The sequence below is a fragment of the Platichthys flesus genome, chromosome 9, assembly GCF_949316205.1.
Source record: "Platichthys flesus chromosome 9, fPlaFle2.1, whole genome shotgun sequence".
NCBI lineage: Eukaryota > Metazoa > Chordata > Actinopteri > Pleuronectiformes > Pleuronectidae > Platichthys > Platichthys flesus.
In genome coordinates this window covers 26,097,500-26,118,035 of record NC_084953.1, presented here as the reverse complement: position 1 = coordinate 26,118,035, position 20,536 = coordinate 26,097,500, and the positions used below count along the sequence as shown (strand labels likewise).

Sequence of the window (20,536 nt, the reverse complement as noted above, 5' to 3'; positions counted from 1 at the left end):
CCAACTCTCCAAATGATGAGGATATGCGAGGCAGCCATCATGCGCACACGTAAGCGTAATTAACAGCAAGAATATTTCCTGCTTTAGTGAAATTTTTTCTTCATCTCTATTATTATTGTAATTTGTTTAGAATATATGTTCTTCTGTTTTCTAATCAAATAGTATGCAATCTAAGGAGCAATCTAAGAAGATTATTAAAAAGGAGAGCACTTATTAAATTATATATATATGTTTGAGTGGCATACAATAAACTGCTTTTCAAAGTCAGCACTCATCAGAAAGTAGACAGACGTCAAGAAACTGAAGTAGCTGGACATGTCACGCTGCACACACAGTGCTCAGGGACCAAGAGCAGTCTGTTTAAAGTGGTGGGTGTTCCTCACACCACTGCATTAGGCTGCCCCTCTCCTTTCATGAGGCCTTTTGACTACCTGTTTTATTGGTGGGGGTAATTACTTACACACACAGGATCCCCAGTGTTGACACATATACACCAAAGACCATCATGTATGTACACACACAAGCACACAGACTGCCTTGATAGTGCTTGTAATAAGGTAGTGTTCTCTACGGGGGATGGGAGGGGGGGGGGGGTCCCTCTGAACTACAGAGGATGAAAGCCTGTGTCTTATATTAACCCACTCATCACCAGCTCTGTTTGATGCTTTAGCACAAACATCAAACAATGGTCAGGACACTCTTTTATTTGGCTACCATAACCATCATCATTATTATTGGTTTATTCTTACTCCTGTCTGCTGTGTCTAACTGCAACTCTGTCTGGATGGAAGGGGAGCGTGTGTTACTTCACCTGTAGGTGTGATGTCCCTATGCCACTGAAACAAAAGGTATTCGTATGTGATTAAAACCACATGTCAGCCTACTTACTCCTGCTTCTGGGACACTCATGCAATATTTGAACTCCACAGCCACGTAGATAATCAAATGTTCACGAGTTCAGTGAAGCAGACAGAGCTATGTAATTCATCTGACCCATACGAACTATACACCTTTCAGAACCATTGCAACAGTGCAATTTTTACTTGAGTGGCATATTACTACTTATTTCAAGACATCTAACTAATGACAAAAGAGAGAAACTGAGAGACACACATTCAGTCTCTCTTATTTCCTGGAGGCTTTAAACTATAATTTAACTATAACTACTATTTGCCTAACCTTAACTAATGTATGTAATGATACGTAATGGGCATTTGCTCTACATCCACATGAGAAATGACTCATTTAAGGTTTTGTTAGGATTCTAAATTTTAGCTGGTGTGTGGGTCTGACTGTACTCTTTGCAATAAAAATAGGAGGGGGGGGGGGGCATGCACAGTTTGAGCCAGATAAAGGGCCTTCACAAAAATGATTTAAATAATAACCTTTGGATTCCTAATGTTTAATCTTGACATTAGAATGTGTGTGTCACATGGGGGTTTAGTCACCTTCCTTCGATAAAAGGTCTGCTAAGAGCTGCTGCCTGTTTTTTTGACTGCGCATTTGTGACATTCAATATACTGTACTTTAAACCTGATCTAATTTCTAACTATTACATATTAAGACGTAATTCCCTCAGACTCATTTGACATAACATAGAGTTTCGAGCAGATGTCCCAGGTTCAGAGTGACTTTGTTGTGGAACAGTCATTGCAGCTGAGGGAGCACAAAACATAATATTTTCTACTCAAGGCTAGTTTATGAAACAACATCGGGCTATCAGGAGAGGGAGGGATGTCTAGCAACTGGCAGCGTAGGGTAGTAGCGTTACGGATAACGGCTTCTTGTCACTTCCTGAATTCCGTGACAAGAGGTGTGGGACTACAGCTGTGGACCAATAAGGGAGAACCAAAGTGATTCTCCTCCAATATTTTAAACCAATCACATTAAATCTTTTGTTATAATTATATCAAACCCCTTCTGTTCAGGGCCATTATTGACTACCTATTGCTAACAGATTTAGCCTAGGCTGTGATAATTGTCCATAGCTATGTGTTCAACTTTCATTGTGTCTCAATAAATACTTGAATTGGACCAGTCCGGCTCATCTCTTATTAAGGATAAACCAACACGCCTGACAATTTGTTGACCCCGACGTGATCCTGAGAGAAGTTTTTACCGACTTATTCCTGAGGAGGACCTCAAGGTCTGGATTCTGAGTGTGTGGGCAGGAGAAAGAAGGTAAAATAATATGTGTAATGTTTTTGGAAGCGATGAAAGGAACGGCAATACAACGTTAATCAACAAAGGTTGTTTATAAAGGCAATAAGTCTATACAGTGCAGAGTCTTGGCGCAACAGATAAGTCTGTGACGCACAAATCCTAAAAAACTAATTCAGATTTGAGAATAGACATCGGTGATCGGGCCTAAAAGAAGAAAGACGACTTGAGCAAATGTTGCATCTCTGCAAACTAAGTTGTATAGTGTGGAATTCTGGAGTGTGTGGAGTAGCCTACACTGAAGTGAGGTGCTTGACTAGTCAGAACCACCGTTGCATAAATCGGTCCTAAATTTAAGACGTTGAGATCATAAAAATATTTTTGTGATTCTGGAGGTAGAAGTTGGCCTGTCTTAAGAGTCAGGAGCTTTACTAGCCAGACACATCATTGTTTCAATTGGGCACAAATAAAGGAAGGCTGTTACGAATAAAGACTTTGGAAGAGGAAATTACTAATATAATAATTATAAATTAATTCTGATTATTAGGGCCAGAGCACCTCCGGTGGGAGGCCTTATTGAAATTGTAAGGATTATTCTGAGCGTAGTGAATGGGCTTTTTGAGGGCTTCAACGTGCTCAAAAAGTTTGTAAAGTTTTCAATAAATTAGAAAGTGATGAAAATTTGGAAATGGAAAATCTACTTTTGTCATACCGTCTGACCGTGGCGTGGCTTGGCGTCAAAGTTTGATGAAACGCCATGAAACACAAGCTTCTGTATCTCAGACATATTTGGTCCAATCAACTCCAAACTAGACCTGTACACAGAAATCGTGACTTAAAATCACAGCACCCCCTGGTAGCTGCAGGAAATGTCTTGTTTTTGGTACGTCTTACACTTGGATATATTGCTCCTTATCCACTTAGCAAAACCAGGTCAAATGGGTCTCATTTGGCCTGACATTATTTGACATTACTAATGCTCATCAACACGCCATGACACACGAAATCACTGTAACTTCCGTGTTCATTGGTCCATCTCCCTCAAACTACTTGTATGTAGCAACAGCTTCCCTTGCAGACATTCAGATGTTTTTTAGGAATGGGCGTGGCAAAATCACTGACAAGCGCCCCCTAAAGGGCAGCCCCGGCACTGCGATTGGTCTAACATCAACAAAAATCAATAGGGACATGTGTCTTTTCATGACAAAGAAATAAGTCTCTTGGATAGATATTTGCTAGAACAAACAGGAAGCCCGCCATTTTGGATTTAATGGCCATTTTGCCCATATTCCATATTTTTTATTTGACGCACTTGGCGTAGAGCTTTCATCGGATCAACGTAAAATTTTGTTGAGTGTCATCACAACAAGATAGAGTTTCTTATTCAAAAATTGATTTTTCGTCACACCGTGTGACCGTGGCGTGGCGTCAAAGTTTGATTACACGCCACCAAAACATAAGCTTCTGTGTCTTGGATATATTTGGTCCAATCGAGTCCAAACTAGACATGTAAGACAAAAGTCTCGACCTGATGTCATCTACAAAGACACCATGACTGAAAATCATAGCGCCACCTGCTGGCTACAGGAAGTGAAGCGTTTATCCTTGCCGCAGTATGCAAACGCATGCAATGCGGAGACGATCGCTTGGTCATCGATCGCTGACATCACAATATGTTGCATTATCCCTTTACGACCATCAGGATTCCATATCACAATGAAAGAGATACAGAGAACATGAGATCAAAGACAATGCCGGCATGCATCTAACGCAGAAAAGCTCTTGGTCATCGAACAATTTCTCTTCACCGACCGCAACATACTTGAAATCGCATGTAGGATTACGTTTGTGCTACAACGTAGCCCTAGTATTATATAAGGAGTTCTGTCTGAAGGAACTAGTGTTAATGAAAAAGTGTGTCTGTGGAAATGAGAGAGGAGGAGAGAAAAAAAGAGTCAAGGTCAGCTTGCTGACTGAGACAGAGAGGGAAATGACTGACTGAGAGAGACAGAAAAAATAGACAGCTAGACCAGAGGCAATATACGCCTGTTGTATGTATGGACAGGAGGGGTAAACGTGTAAAGGACTTGCCAAAGTAAGTAAAAGAATGTTGACTGAAGATTTGAGAGAAAAAGTAAGACAAGAAAGATAAAGTTATGGTTAGGAGGAAGAAAGATCTTTAGAGCGAGATGTTTCAATTTAATGATATCTTGCTCTGAGATGGATAATAGAATGTAAAACTTGAATGGTAAAGAAAGTAGGGGCAGAGATGTGGGAATAGAAAGATTGTGTACGGGCACAAGAGGATGAAAGGAGGGATATAAGAGTGTTTTGGAGCCGGAAAGCCATCTGGGGAAGGCCAGAAGCTTTACAGCTTGCATCTGGAGTTGAAATCATAAGTAGGCTTGGTTGTTTGTTTGTGTGATGTTTGTTTGTATGTTTATTTGTTTTTTACATTATCTTAACACCCCTTCGCCAGCGGAACGAGGTAAAGAAGCTGGTCCTATTTACTTTGCTGCAGGTAGCGCGGAACGGGAGTCGCTATGTCACGTTAACGCATCAGACTTGTCTCGTGGTGATTTGTTTGTTTATTGTATTTTAATGTTTGTGTTTGGTTTTATGGATTAAAATATCGTGTACTTAATGTCATTCCAGTTTTACGGTGTATTTACGGCTACAATGAAGTGAACAATAAAGAGCTGTGTGACATCAGTAGAGAAACTCTGCGTCATGTTTGGGGAAGCTGTTACAATAGGTGTTGAAGTAAGTTCGCTTGAGTTCTATTGACAACAACTATAAGTCGCTTAACATACGTCACATACTACGTTGCTCTGATTGCTTGTAGGTCTATCCAATTGAGCAAAGAGGACTCTTTTTTCCTGGTTCAGTTGAAACAAGGCCCATAAACACAGCCCAATGGAGCAGTATCAGACTCATATTCTGACTAGGATTAGGTGTATGACAACATCAGGCTAGCCTTTGCCAGGAATAATGGTCAAAAAAATAAAAGAGGAGGGGCAGAACTGAAACGACTCCTGAGAAAATGTTTAAACCACATCAAGCTGATGCAACATGTGTGAAAATAAATTGCATGTTTCATAACGGCTACATCAGCATGAGCAGCCGCTGCACTGTGAATGACTGAGATTGAAACCCAGCGTCAGCCTTGTAGCCAGAATGTCCATGATAAAACACTGCCTTTTACTTAGTTCTCTAACCCTAAATCTATCAGCTCTACCAACAGTGTGTGTCATAACAACAAAGGAGGTTTTAAAATAACATTATTATGTGTTAATTATGGAATAAAGGCAAATAATATAGCAAAACTGAGTTGTTGTGATTCAGTCACTGACAATAACTGATACAACACTGTGAAGAAGGAAACTTCTTCAACCGCCCATTTTGTTTCAGTCTATTCAACAAATATTTAAACTATTTAGTCTAACAATTGCTGAAACAATTGCTTAAATCAATCATTACTCAATTTTGTATAGCTCATATTCACAAATCATAATTTGTCTCATATTGCTTAACAAACTTTACAAGCTGGGACATTTCATGTCAAATACCTTTGATAGGGGGGGAATGAATCAGGGAATTACATATGATAATTGTAGTTTTCACTACATACTAAACCTATAATTTGACACCTTTTATGTAAAGTCTAGCCTATACAGAAAACACGTATTTGCCTGTTTATCAGACCGCACTAAAACAATAGTAGAAATCAGGTATATTCAAGTATCTTCCTGATCCTGTGGCAGAGCCTTGTGAGCACTATTACAAAGGAGTGATAATCATTTTAAAGGACAGTTTATTTAAATAAAATATTTTTTTTCTCTACTTTGGTAATTATATAAATTAACATGTCCCCTCACAGCTTGAGCAACTATGACAGGAACTTACCAATCTGCTAACATTCAGTGCCACAGCAGGATTTAGTGTGGATGGTTGTTGCTCAACCCATTGTGAAGGTGGCATGTGATGGGATAAAAATGATATTAAAAACTATTAATCTAATCCAATCCACAGTTCCCGATAGACACCAATGCTCTAACATTTGAATGTTCACTTGTGGAGCAGTTCTTGAATGGTTCTGTTCTAATCTAGCTTCTTGTATTGCTCCTGTGAACAGTGGAGTTCACAGGACAGCAGCAGTTTACTTAGAGTGTCTCTGGATCTAACACACTGCATGTTTGATAAGTGCCATAATAAATGAGTGTTAATGCCCCCAAATGGTAATTTCATACATTTACTACTTAACATTTTCCCCCTTTGTAGAATCACTCTTTTGGGTCATGTTCAGAGTATATTTTATTTGGATACTTTTAAAGTTGATATTGGGAGCATTCTTTATTCATCTATACAAAATAAAGTATCTATAAAAAGGGCCACAATGCTGGAGATAAGAAGAAACACTTTTTAAATGAATAAAGGACTTGGATATAATCAGGTTCTTGGATATGAGTCTGCTATTGGATATAATAGATACTATAAAATACTGAAGTTAGGAAGGGGATAGGCTGGGGTGTACATTGTGAAGCTATTCTACATCAAATGTAGTATACATAAATACATATATTAGGGCAATATTAATTTCAGTGGCCATCTAAATAGCTCAATAGCATTTTTTTGTTTTCCCAATAGAGCAAAAGCTGTAATAATTCTTGCATCTAAATTTGGTGACAGAAAAGTCGAGCTTTCCATGATCAGTTGTGCAGATAGGAGAGCAGGTACACATAATGTGCTGAGCAGTTGGAAAAATGTGACCATCAACAGATTGCAGAATATAAACTAAAGACCTATCCATTTGATAACACCTTTGCACAATATTGCAGTTAATGGTAATTTGCCTAATCAGGTGATTACTTAAAAATCCGATCGATATAGGGGATCAAAAAAGAATAATAAATTTGACTCATCTTGCCCAACCATCATCTGATGAGCTGGCTGCCATGTAAACACTGTACATTCTTCTGGAGAGACGTCAGTTAGTCACAGTCCTCACTTCAACACGTCAGCTAAGTGGTATAGTTAGATCTTAACAGCTCCACCCACTGCACATCATCAAGTGAAACACTGATTTGTCTCAAGATGACTTGACACTGCAGTGTTTCAAACCATAAAACGGTTGAAAGTGGTTTAATATAGATATTTTCAGAGGAAGAACACACCCTGTTCATTTATAAGGGGCCTGCTCTTAACTGACTCTGAGGATTTTCTACATTTGCAAAACTGTTTTGTAACTAAAAAGGCCTGACGTGTGTAAACTTTTTACGTATATTTCTACAGCTCACCTCAACTCATAACTGGAATATACAACTTATTCAATCGCAAAGCAATGACCTATCATCTTCACAACAAATGTAAACCAAACAGCAATGAGATGAACTGCTATGTGCAACTGGTGTTTTTGTTCAAACTTTGAGAGTGGAATAACAAGTATCGGAGCTGTTTTCCTCTGCACAGAATGAATAAAACCACATCCTTTGTGCTGCGCTTAATTCAGTTTACAGGTTTACAAGTGGAGCATGAATGTGTTTGGCGTGTGTGTGATCTTTTTTTTTTTATGTATTGTGTTATTGTGCCAACCTCTCAGCAGCTGAAAACAGAAAAGTTTAGGCTGTATCTTTGTCAGTCGATGCACCATGTCTCACTTTATCATGTGGGAGGTACAGTAAGCCCCTATAACCAAGCTACACTTCTCTGCAGCTACAGAGGGCAATGTTATTTTATATTATTGTAATATACTGTTTATCAATGAGCCCAGTTATGACATCATCTTAATAAATAATATATTGTTTAGTGAAAGTTCAACTTTTTATCTTCAATATTCAATCTATTCTGGCAATTTTACCTACTCTATAAAATTACTTAGTTTAGAGAGTAGGTTTATAGCAGCATGAAAACATGTTGATTTTATTAAACTGAATAAGGCAGTATAGTTTTTCCTCAATTGCCTACAACCATATGCAACCCCTGTAGACTGTTTCCAAATGTATTAATGAGAAGAGGAGTAGTAGTTAACTGCTCTACTTGTGTTTTATGTAGAGTAGAAAACAGCATTTTTTTGCCTGAGGGGCATCTTTATTCTATTGATCAGTGCTTCCATGTTGTTCAGACCAGGCTTATCTAGCCACTGGTGGCTCAATATCAACCATTTTTTATATTTCCTGATGGTACAAGCTGAGCAACGGCATGTCCTGCCATGATGGATCTTGCTCATCCTCCTTCTCCTGATCACCATTGGATGTATGCTGTGCTGAACATCTGCTAAGTTGCCTTCTCTTAGTTCAATACCTCTCTTTTATACAATGCAACAACACTTGTCTAGTTCGAAGGACATTCCAATGTTGGTGCTGTGGATCCTGGTGGTGAGGACCAGTGAGTCGATGTCTCCCTCATTCCTGACATACTGCTTGATATCTTCCATTTAGAGTAGGTGGCTGATGGTTGCTCCAAATTGGAACGAGTATCTATAGCCACTCTTTGGCATGATGACCATGCATCTCATTGGTAGTTGGCCTCTAGGGCCGTTTTCTAGAGTCCTATTGAGTGCTTGTTGAAGGTTCTTAGTTTCCTGTTGATGTTGTACAGCTCTAAACATTCCAGTATCCATGTGTGCATTGAATCAAAGGCTTTCTTGTAGTCGATTCAGTCAGTGTCTTTCTGATCTGACAGTCTCGGGTGACTGATTCGTCACTGGTTATCTCATGCCTGACTAGAGCTTCCATGTTGTGCAGAGGGCAGGTCTATGGCTGACATTCTAAGAAATATGTTATCGAAACGTCTTGTTTCGTACTTCTTCCCCTGTATGATATCATTCGGGATCACACTCGTCTCTCTACCCCACCCTGCCGGTACTAGTCCAGCCTCTAAATCCCACGACCCGGCTCATAACGTAGACGTTACTCCGTATTGACACTCCGTTGTGAAACTCGGGACGTAACTCCTACATTGGTCGACTGTCCCTCTAAAACTTGAACAAACATGAGGACGGTGTAACTTACCGTTCAGAAACATCCTGTTGTAAGCGACTGTAAATATGTGGCTGGTCTTCTATAGCTGCAAACATAACAACGTGGTTTACCAGTGAGATCTTCAAATGTGCAAGATCGAGACCGGTGATAGGCTTGTTCGAGTGTCACTCAAAGTACAGTCAGCACTTAGGAGGGGTTCAAGAGGCAGGTGAAAACTGCCTGTCCTATCTGCAGCTCCAGAGAGAGGCAGAAGAGAGGACATGGAAATACACATTGCAGCAGTTTTTTTTAACTTTAAACCACTGATATATCATTTTAAGGGAACCAATACCTCAAATTAAATCCCAGAAAAGTGTAAAATATCGGACCTTTAACTAACAGGTTGCACACATACATTCTATAAATGCACCTTGTCAGGTGACTGCAAAGTTTCTTAAATTGGACTGAGTAACAGCTGTTCTCACTGAGAAATGGAGCGGAGGTACAGACTGGTACTGGGAGATAGAGACAGAGAGAGAGACAGGGAGAGACAGACAGAGAGAGAGAGAGAGGTAATATACACTGTAAAAAGCCCAACTTCAAAATCATTGGTCTAACTTATTTTTAAAAGTTGAGTGAGCAAATTTTTTTTTAAATGTTGAGCAAACCCAAAGTTTCAAGTTTACAAATAAGTAGTGCAGTCAACTGAACATTTTAAGTTGAGGAAACTTCAAATATTGCTTAGCCAGCTCCGGGATGCAACTAAGTTCAGATTAAATGATATGAATGCATTTATATATGGAATATATCTACTTAGATATGTATATATAAACACACACACACAAACAAATATATATATATATATAAATATGCATGTATATACACATTGTCTTGTATTATTATTATACACACACATATAAAAAAAAAATATATATATATATATATATATAGCATGTTCAGATTTCTTTATTTAGGTGTTCAGTCCCGTAACGCCGGGTTCACACCGACGCGAAAGCGACGCCAAAGCTTGGCGTAAGCGCAGCGCCAAGCCTTAAAAAACACCTGGCTCCCATCCACTCCCATGTTATACCATGGTGCGGGTCACGCTGGAGACCAAAGCTGCCTCGAGCCGTGCAGCGATCGTTTCGGCGTTGAGTGTATCACGTTAGGAAACACGGATCAACGGGTGATATTATTAGCGCTGCCGGGCGGTTCAGATTGGCTTCCGCGTCCGGTGTGAACCCGGCGTTAAGGCGACGTAGTGACGTAGTCAGTGTCACTGGGCACTCGTGTTTTGAGACGCCAGCGCTCTCAGGTAGGCTGGGCTTGTCCGGACATGTTAGAGTGTAGTTGATCGGATGCACGTCCTGCTATCGCAAGTTCCGCCGCCTGATATCCTCCAACCGCAAGTTTCGCCGACTGATATCCTCCAACCGCAAGTTTTGTCGCCTGATATTCTCCGACCGCAAGTTTTGTCCCCTGATGTCCTCCGACTGCATGTCATCCAGCACTAACTAGGTAAGTCTCTCGCCGCTATTTTACTGGTTATTCTGCAACCCGTTGTCTTACGAATGCAAATATTCACAACGTTTACAAAACTACATGTGTAAGCTATCCATATAAGCTACCCGTGAAAGCCATGTGTTGGCTAACTTTCAGCTATATGTGCAAGCCACGTGCCGGCTAACTTTAAGCTACCTGTAGACCAAACCACCGTGCTACGTTTATAAACTACCAACGTGTTACGTTGAGTTATCAATAAAATAATGGTAAATTTTGATTATCTTCTCCTTGTGTATGATGGGGTATGTGTCGTCCGTTGGTGTCTTTTCTGTTTGAATCTTAGCATAACGGTGAATTTAACAATTGACCTTTCATACAGAGCTCGTTCAGGTGTTATTTATTTCAAAATAACTACTTATTTTTTCATACATTTCCCACAAAAATGGGGAAATGTAACTCGAATAGCCCTACATAGTTCTGTGTTTAATTTATTTCAAAGTACACCTACACTTTCCTCTGTATTTTTCTTCTCTTCATAAGAGTTTGGTGTTTTCCTTTTGTTACAGGTAAAAATAGCTAAAAGTCAACAGTTCTTGTTTTATAATTTCATAAATGCAACAAAACAGTTTAGTATAGTATAACTTTAAATAAAACTTTATTAGCTTTCTCATCAAATATGTTTCTTGGCTCCAGACAAATTTTATTTGGGCGAAGAGGGTGCAAAATGGCGCTTTTGGTGTTAAGGTTGCCTACCCCTGCCGTAGCCAAATTGAGTTTGTTCATTTGGGTGGTGTTAACCTCACAAACTAAATGTGTTTTCTTTGTTTCACAGGATTTGGATGCAGTGTAAGGAGTGCAAATTCTCGCACCCTAATCGGGATACTCTCCTCAAGCATTACAGACTTTGCCACTACCGGGGACGCTTCTGGCCACTGCCGTGCCTGTACACAGACTGCTGCTGTACTTTCAAAACAAGCGGTGGGTTAAAATGCCACCTTTCAAGAGTACACACACAGTACAGAAAAACTGAAGTAGAAGTCACCTTTTTTTGTCAAGTGTGTGACTTTAAGGACATCTGTGCCCCAAAGAAATACATAGCCCATCTAAGGACTCATTTGAGGCAGCATGTGACTGTATATTGTCCTTTCAAAGACTGTGAATTCACAAGTACTGTGCTTTCAACATTCAGTAGTCATATAAGCAGGAGGCATAACTCATACAACCTTAATGATTTTCGAGCATCTGTAACATCCTCAACACCTCAACCAACTAATCCATCAGAACCAGATGAAGAATTTCCACCTGAGATCAATGTTCTACAGCATCCTTCTGAGGTAGAAAGCAGCTCATACGTAGAACCTGCAGACAGTTCTACAGTTGAACACAAACTTGCATCCTTATTTCTTTACATGCAAACTGTTTTACATATTTCTAAAAGTGCAACTCAGCAAATTATAAGTGGTTTTACTGATATTGTGTCACTCTCCAAATTTACAGCCACGCAATCAATCAGAGACGTTCTTAAAACCTTTCCAAGTTGTACTGAGTCTGTTATAGAAGAACTAACAGAGCGCATTTCAGACTCAATATACAACACTAACCCTTATCTTCTAGCAACATCAGAAAAGGGCATTCTCTCAACAGAATATCGAAGGATAAAATATTTTAAAGAACATTTTAAAGTTATTGATCCTGTTGAGTATCTTTACGATAGAAAACATCAGAACACTTTTGTGTATGTTTCATTGTTTGAAGTCCTTGAAGTTTTGCTCAACAGACCAGATGTCTTGGAAAAAGTGTTTTTTGACGAAGACTGCCTACCCGGACAATATAGATCTTTTCGGAATGGGCAGTATTACAAACTGAACAAACTTTTAGGTGGCCAGAGAAACTGCCTTTCTCTTGGTCTTTACATAGATGACTTGGAAGTCTGTAATCCACTAGGTACTTCAAGGAAAATACACAAGATAACAGCAGTATACTGGGTGCTCCAAAACTTACCTGCTAAGTTCCGTTCAACTCTTCCATCAATACAACTTGTCCCTTTTGAGTTATCCATTTGTCTGAAAGAACTGATCTCAAGAAGTTACTTTAGTCCTGATATTCTCAACAGCCGCATTAGTCATTTCCCATATAAGCACTCTGACAAAGTAAACAGGCCCCAAAGAATATCCAAGGCCAGCTTTTCAAAAGGCAACTATAGGTGGGAATGGGCATGAGAATTGGACTTTGCTGCGGCTACTGCCCTTACTGATTGGTCATCTTGTACCAGAAAATGAAGCCTCTTGGGAGATCTTGATGGACCTGAAAGAGATAGTTGAGTTGATTGCATCAGCAGACTTTTCGGATGCCATCTTGGCTTTCCTCGAAAGGAAGATTACTGACTGCAGGGAGTTGTTCAGAGAGACCTTTCCGGACCTGAGATTAAGACCAAAACACCACTTTGTGGAGCACTATCCCCACTTGATTCGATGCTTTGGTCCATTAATAGACTTATGGACCATGAGATTTGAGGCCAAGCACAGTTCTTTCAAAAAGATTGTGCATGATGTCCACAACTTCAAAAATATTCTGCTCACACTTGCAAACAAGCACCAGCTAACAATGGCCCATTACCTAGATGGTCCAAGCCTCTTTTCACCTCCCTTGTCAGTGCAGAATATTAAAACAGTTAGCTCATTTAGCTTGGACATCCCACAAAGGAGTGCAGTGAAAAACAAATACCTGCACCTGTCAGTGTTGTCCCTTGCTTCAGATGTACATTTGCATGGAACCCGCTACAGTGAAGGCATGGTTTTGTGTGCAGGGGAATGCAGCGGCTTACCAGAGTTCTTGAAACGTGTTAGTATTCTTGTTCATTCCCAAAGTAACAAGGTTTCCTTCTTGTGCAGGAAGCTTTCTTCATGGTATATTGAACATCTTAGGTGTTACGAGGTGTCTGAAACTGCTGACCTAGAAATAGTTGAGCCAGAAGACCTGAATGATAACACTCCCCTAACGTCTTATGCTGTCCGGGGAAAGATAATCATCTCCCTGAAGAGGTTCCTCCTTCACTGAAAGCTAGATTTTGGGACCAGTTGTAGTTGTGTTTGAAATGCTGGTTCAGATGTTCAAAGAAAACACTGTTCTAAACAGTTAAAAACTACCTTATTTGATATTCTTAATATGTATTTTGAAATATAAATTGATAAATTATGATATTGGGTTGCCCCAAATGTCAGTTGTTCAAAACAAAAGCAAAGATGTGTGTGTATATATATGGTCCCGTTGTAGTCACTGGAGACACATTCTAAGGTGTTAAAAGACATGCTCAGACTTGTCCTGTGTATTTTGTGACCTTGCTCTAGCGTACAAATGATTGTTTTTCAGATCATGCTGCTACGTGTTGTCATTTCCCCTGATAACATCAGAAGAGTGGATATTTCAGAAGACCTCGAGTCTGTCGAACAATTGAAGGGGATTCTTAAAGAAAGACTCCAACTCGAAGGCGACTTTTCAATTCAGTTTGAGGACCCTGACTTTGGGAATGAACTTGGTAATTTGACGGACATCAGAGAGCTTCCTCCAGACAGAGCTGTACTGAAGATCCTGTCGAAATCCTTCGGCCCAACAGAATCACCGGCCTCTACCTTTTCTGGACTGGATTCTGATAGCATGTCATCTCCATCCACCAGTGGAACACAGGGTTCGTCAGTATAGCTTAGGCGGTGTGAGAGTGCAGGGAACTGGCCATCTCCATTCCCAATTCCAGTCTTTTCATTCGATGTTGCACTGAGGCTGTCTAACGGGGACGCTTCGTTCAAGGAAAGTGGAGTACTTCTCACTGTACCACGGGAGATGAAAATCGCCATCTTGGACAACCTAGCTCAGGCAATGTTTTCCTACAAGGCCTACCCAACGACTCAAGAAATTGAATCAGTTGCTGCTGCACTGATTGAGAAACACCCATCTCTTGCTGACCCAGGAGATGGAACTGGCTTTCACAGCTGGGCCATGAGCATTAGATATAAGCTTGGCAACTACCGCCAAAAGCTACGGATGGCAGGCTGTAATGAAGTTAGGGTAAACCAAAGAAGGGACGCAGAGGTGACCAGATGTCTAAAGAAAGCCAGAAGGTGTGAGGTGAACTTTCTTCCAAACAATCCAGAAGGGCAAACTGACGAATCACAAGAAAGGGAAAGGAAATTAATACAGGAAGAAGTTCTAAAAAGACTTCCAAACAAGACCCTGATTGAATCCAAAATGGAAGCTACTTTTTCCCTACGCAGGAAGGGTATTGTGGAGGAAGAACCGCCTATTGCCGAAGTCTTGGAGAAGTGGCCAGCATTGTTTTTGGAAGAACAGGTACGATTTCTTTTTTTTAATGATGTGTAATGTCCTAAATGCTCTACCAAATCCACCATTCTGCTCAGCTTCCGGATGTAGCAAACCCTTTTAGTTTATAACTACAATGTGGGCACCTTCTGTAATTGTCGAGTCTGTATCAACACTAATACTGTTATTTCTCCTCTCTTAGATATATATGAGTTTTTTCGAATCACTCAAGTGGATCTAAAGACGACATTCTTCACATCTTTGGATGCACACGCCTCACACCTGAGGCGTGTGCCTCAGGTGTTACAGAACACGTAGCGGGACTCTAGGAAAGGACTTAAAGGCCCTCCTTGACAACCTCGATGAACAGGTAATGCAAGTAGGAGATAAATTAAGGGTTTCTGAGACAGTGCATTTTCACATTGAAAACAACATTAACATAAATTGTAAATAGGTGTGGTGTGATTTTATTTTCAGGCCATAATTTATTTTTTTTAAACTTTATTTGTGTCTTTCAGACAACCGATGTGCTTGCACAAAGGAAGGCCACAGCTCTCCGAGGTCTACCTCTCTATTTGAGGGAGAATCCAGATGACGTCCTGAAGACATGTCTGGTAAGAATACCATTGTTTTTTTTCTTCCATTTTTTTAAATAGCTGGGCTAATATAAATATAAAAATGGCCAGTTCATCTCTGATTAGGGAGCAAACTCATTTGATAGGAATATGCAATAAAATGCAATTTTACAACTTATTTATATTCCCTTTAATGTAATATAAGTAATTAATGCTGATATCCTTAACAAAAAAAGTAAAAACACATTATCAAGAGGTAATCTATGAGGGTTGACCTAAAAAAAACTTAAATCAGTAAATTTTGCTGCAAGTCTTCATGTTTCGATTGTGGCCGATTTTATATGCACTGTCAGGGTGGGATATTGTCCATCCTTTTTGGATTGTTCACACTTATGGAATCAAAGGATTTTCCCACACCTTTTAAACTGCAGACCAGCTGACTGTTAAGAGCACCTTTTAGAGAAAAAAAATTCAGATTTCGCACAAATTATCCCTTCACACGGATTAACTGATGACATCTGGGTAGTCAAAGTACATCTGGTGGCCCTACGAAATGTATTTTTGAATGCATCTTAAATCTTTCTTCATATGAAGAAATTTCTTCATATTTTGAACAGTGGTCACTTGCACTCAAAGTTTAACTGATAAAGGTGCATGTCACTGCACTCATGGGCAGGCGCGTATCATTTATTTATTCATTCATTTATAAATGTGGTGATGAAAACCTTAAAAATTTAAATAATGTCTGTTTGTTTTCTCTAGGATACAGACTCGGAGGAAACGTCCGTTGCAGGGGTTCAACTTGGCATAGTCACCACTGTTGAAGATGATGTTGGGAGTGCTCACTCAATGCCCAGAACAATCAACATTGCCCTTGTCATCGAGGAAAAGGTTGTTGTGGATGACATCTCTGACATCAGTACAGCAATTGTCCTTCTTTTTGGATGCATCTACAACCTCAACCTGGACTACCCCAAAGGGTTGAAGTACACTTTTGAGGCCCTTCAAAAGATTTTTATGAAACTTGGCACAGAGTGTTCTGCCCGTGTTCAGGCTCTGAAAAACCACTTGTTAAAGTAGCCCGCTACCATGAACACATAGACATGTGTTCAATGGACATATTTGCGCACATTGACATGTCACTTTCTTCATCAAAACATGTTTTTAAGTTCAGTGATAACTACACAAGTTTGTGTAGTGTTACCAATCACGTGTTCCTATTTGTAATAAGTATTTGCTCTCAGCTGGATTTGGTTATCCAAAGACCGAAACTGAACAAGTTTGTCGCGTTACACGTTTTTCATGGAAGCAATTTCTTCACTGCTGGGTTTGCCCAGTGGTTTCCTCAGGTATCAGTGACTAACAAATTAGGTGATTCTTAGTACAATACATTTCACCAGACTTTTTTTTTTATATTCGATTTTTGAACCTCTGCACAGAGTGCTCTACCCGTGTTCAGGCGCTGAAAACAAACTTGTTAAAGAAGCCTGCTACCATGAACACTCGCGCACATAGACATGTCACTTTCTTCATCAAAATATGCTTTTAAGTTCAGTAGTAACAACACAAGTTTGTTTAGTGTTGTTATGAATCCCATGTTACCATTTGAAGTTAGTGTTTACGAACTGCTGGATTTGGTTATCTCTGCAACTAAACACGTTTGTAACCGGTAATTATGGATGCACTTTCTATAGACATGTCACTTTATTCCTCAAAATATGTTTTTAAGTTCAGTAGTAGCTACACAAGTTTGTGTAGTGTTGCTACGAATGCTATGTTCCCATTTGAAGTTAGTTTACTAACTGCTAGATTTGGTTATCTCTGCAACTAAACACGTTTGTGTCTTGTAACAGGTCATTATGGATGCACTTTCTGTAGACATGTCACTTTATTTCTCAAAATATGTTTTTAAGTTCAGTAGTAGCTACACAAGTTTGTGTAGTGTTGTTACGAATCCCATGTTCACATTTGAAGTTAATGTTTACTAACTGCTTGATTTGGTTATCTCTGCAACTAAACACATTTGTGTCTTGTTTCAAGTTTTTTTTATGGATGCACTTTCTTCACTGCTGGGTTTGGCCAGTGGTTACCTCAAGTATCTGACTGACAAATGATGGTTGATTCATAGTGTCAATCATACTGTTTTCTATATTATAGCTAAAGTATTGAGAGCTGGTTCTGCACTTTGTGTTTACATATTCTATCTTTGAAAATAAGTGTACAATGTTACCAAGTTCACTTAAGCATCCCTGCTGCTGCAATTTCAATGTTGCCTTTTTTGTAGTTATTGGATGTTTATAATGTTAAACCCTGTGTTCTTAATAAACAGATTCTTTATAGAATTTTGCTCTTATTTTTGAATTCCCACAACAGTATGAATAGAGTAAAATTGAGTTAGCTCAACTGATAGGCAGCAAAGTTCAGTTAACTTAGCATTTCAAGTTTAAGCTTAAGTTCTCTCGACTGAAACTATCCAGTTCTGTTGATGTATGTTTTCAATTCATTAGCAAGTATATAATCCTAAGTATTCCTAACTTGTAGATTTGAGTAGCTCTGAATGGAGATGTTAAGTTAGTGTAACAGAACATCACCATTCAGAGCTACTCCAAATAACATTTTGAGTGAACTTAATTATTTAAGTTGGGTCAACTCAAAAAAGCCCTTAAGTTGGGTCAACTCAAAAAAGCCCTTAAATTGGGTCAACTCAAAAAAGCCTTGCAGTTGGTTGCTTTACTTTTTTAAGTTGAATCAACTTTTCTTTTTTTACAGTGTAGTTACAAGCAGTTGTGGGCTATTTGGGGTGAAAAGAACAGAATCACCTTCTCTGTAAATATACTTTTAGTTAAGACTTTATTGTAAAGCAGTTTGTGAGGTCAAAAGTGAGATTTCGTGCTGAAGATCCGTTAAATGGAATTATTTGAACCTATAATAAATCCTACCCATGCCCTATCTGCTAATGGAACTGAGAACTGGCAATTTAAAGGTTTTCTGCAGATAAACCCAAAAATACAAAACACCCAAAGATACACACACATGTATTCGTTTCTCTATGCCACCATGTTTTAGCAGCAACTGCTGTAGTGTGTGTGGGTGCCTGTCCCTGCCATTCAGAGATCACAAGGTCATGAGACCTTGAATTGGTCGAAGTGAGCTGAAGCATGCTTACTGCTGCTGAGGAAACAAAACAGGCAGCCAGAGAGCTGACATGCTGTCCCCATGAAGTTATGACCTTAAGATGAGACAAAGTCGTAACCACTTTAAGACTGTTAAGTGGCTAGTTCTCTCTCGCTCTCGTTCGCTCTGGGTGTGTTAGTGTGTGTGTACATGTGCTGCATGTCCAAACATACTATGACACCCACTTGACTGTATATCCACAGGTGTTTCTTATCCGTTAGACACACAAACTCTCACTGTGTGCCTCTGGTGTATATGAGACTGCTGTGTATATAAACACGCAAGCTCAAAGCTCGTGGCCACATGAAACCCTGAAACATGTTTAGATGTTAGAGGAAAAGCATCTGGATAAGCTAAAGCAAAAGATCTTAAACCAATAGCACAAAATGCAAAGAGCAGAGAAGAAAGAGGGTGCATGAGAGAGAATGCATAATGTAAAGACAGGACAGTGAGAGTGCATTTGCCTGTATGAGTTTAGTTGGTCAAGTTAATCAATGTCCCAGTTAAATGTAGTACAGGATGCATGAACATTAAGATTTGAATTGTTTGACATGTTGGATCATAAGCATGAAAAAGGTCTGCAAGGATTATTCACCATCTGCACATCTCCATTAGGGGTGGATATTTGTAATAGCACAACTCTAAAACTCAGGCAAAAGTTCAAACTATTTCACCTTTGTTAAGGGCTAAGCAGGCAGAACACAGAAGGGCAAAGAGCAGGTGAATTCGGGGTTTAGGCAGTTGATGGCAACAGGCAGGCAGATAAATCAGGCAACATGGCAAAATCTGTGGTGGTCAGAAACAGGCAGGTGAAATCATGTGTGAAGGCTGGAAGGCTTACAAGCGAACCACAAAAGACAATGTGGCAGGGAGTGAGTGGAAACATGCTAGTTTAGATAGGAAGAGATCACAAGGGAATATAGGTGAGTAGTTGTGTGGGAAAGAGTCAGGGTGCTGAAAGATGGTAGAGCCATGGTTACTGTAGGCCAGGAGGCTGATGCTACATTCCATGACAGCTTGTCACAGTCAGCCATGTTTTATGTTTATGTTTGCCGTCATGCATGTGGAAGGCTTGGAGGTCACAAATTGGATATTTAAACAGCGGAAGGTCTGACCTCTAACTGTGAATGTGGTGCAGCATTAGTAATATGTTAGGTTAAGAATGAATTAAATCATGAATGAACAGTGACATACCGCACATATTGTATGAGCTGAATGTGGAAATTTCTCTTGTGTTAACCTAACATGTTAACCTGTAACCTAAAACTTCACCTTCCACTATCTAGCAACCATGTGCTTCCTCTGGTGCACATGTACAGTAGATATATGCTCACCTTCTTCTATTTGTATTTGCCAGTTTCCCTCATTTAAGCATTAAACACACTGAGCTTCACGCTAGATCCAACTCACACTGTGTTCTGCCCCCGACAAGTAGAGTCATGTGACATGAATTTATTTACATTTCCCAAGTGTAAGCTTGAAAACAACGCACCGCAATGTATATCCTATTTATCTATATTCAGATGGTTGGTAAGGAGTTTTAAGGAAAGTTAGTTTCCTAACAAAGTTAGTTGTAGGTTCAGTACAAAATAATAGAACCCTTTTCCAGGCATGTGCAGAGCCATTTTTCACTGCACTGAGAAAAATGCAAAAGAGCAAGAGGGGAAAGGGAGAAAGATAGCAAGCGATGCAGAGAAGTAAAAAGGAGTGGAGGAAGAAACATATGGGATATAGTGATTTCTCCATTGCTACAGTGAGAGTGTTAGTGGCACCAGTAGGGTTGAGGACATCTGCTTCGTGTTAGAGAACGCACTGGGCCTCTCACATGATGAAACCCAGCCCGGTGGCCGG

The 20,536-nt window shown here is 39.7% G+C and overlaps 1 protein-coding gene and 1 long non-coding RNA gene across 3 annotated transcripts; both read left to right on the top strand.

Moving 5' to 3' along the window:
* Positions 1-10,490: 10,490 nt before the first annotated feature.
* On the top strand, positions 10,491-14,963 carry LOC133960292 (uncharacterized). Of its 2 annotated transcripts, XR_009921909.1 has the most exons (3): positions 10,491-10,637; positions 11,455-11,600; positions 13,992-14,963. XR_009921909.1 is itself a non-coding variant. In XM_062394792.1 (2 exons), exon 2 carries the CDS (start codon positions 11,462-11,464, stop codon positions 12,839-12,841), a length of 1,380 nt encoding a protein of 459 aa, XP_062250776.1. In that variant the 5' UTR covers positions 10,491-10,637; positions 11,455-11,461; the 3' UTR covers positions 12,842-14,963. The 2 variants fall into 2 exon arrangements, 1 of the variants encoding a protein (XP_062250776.1); XM_062394792.1 differs by having other exon boundaries at positions 11,455-14,963.
* A 162-nt stretch (positions 14,964-15,125) lies between these two features.
* LOC133960291 (uncharacterized) lies at positions 15,126-17,814 on the top strand. Its single transcript, XR_009921908.1, has 3 exons — positions 15,126-15,306; positions 15,455-15,550; positions 16,274-17,814. It is a non-coding gene; the product is annotated as an uncharacterized LOC133960291 (long non-coding RNA).
* Positions 17,815-20,536: the final 2,722 nt, after the last annotated feature.

Coding starts and splice junctions, on each gene's coding strand:
- LOC133960292 (XM_062394792.1), top strand. CDS start 11,462: ATGCAGTGTAAGGAGTGCAAATTCTCGCACCCTAATCGGGATACTCTC.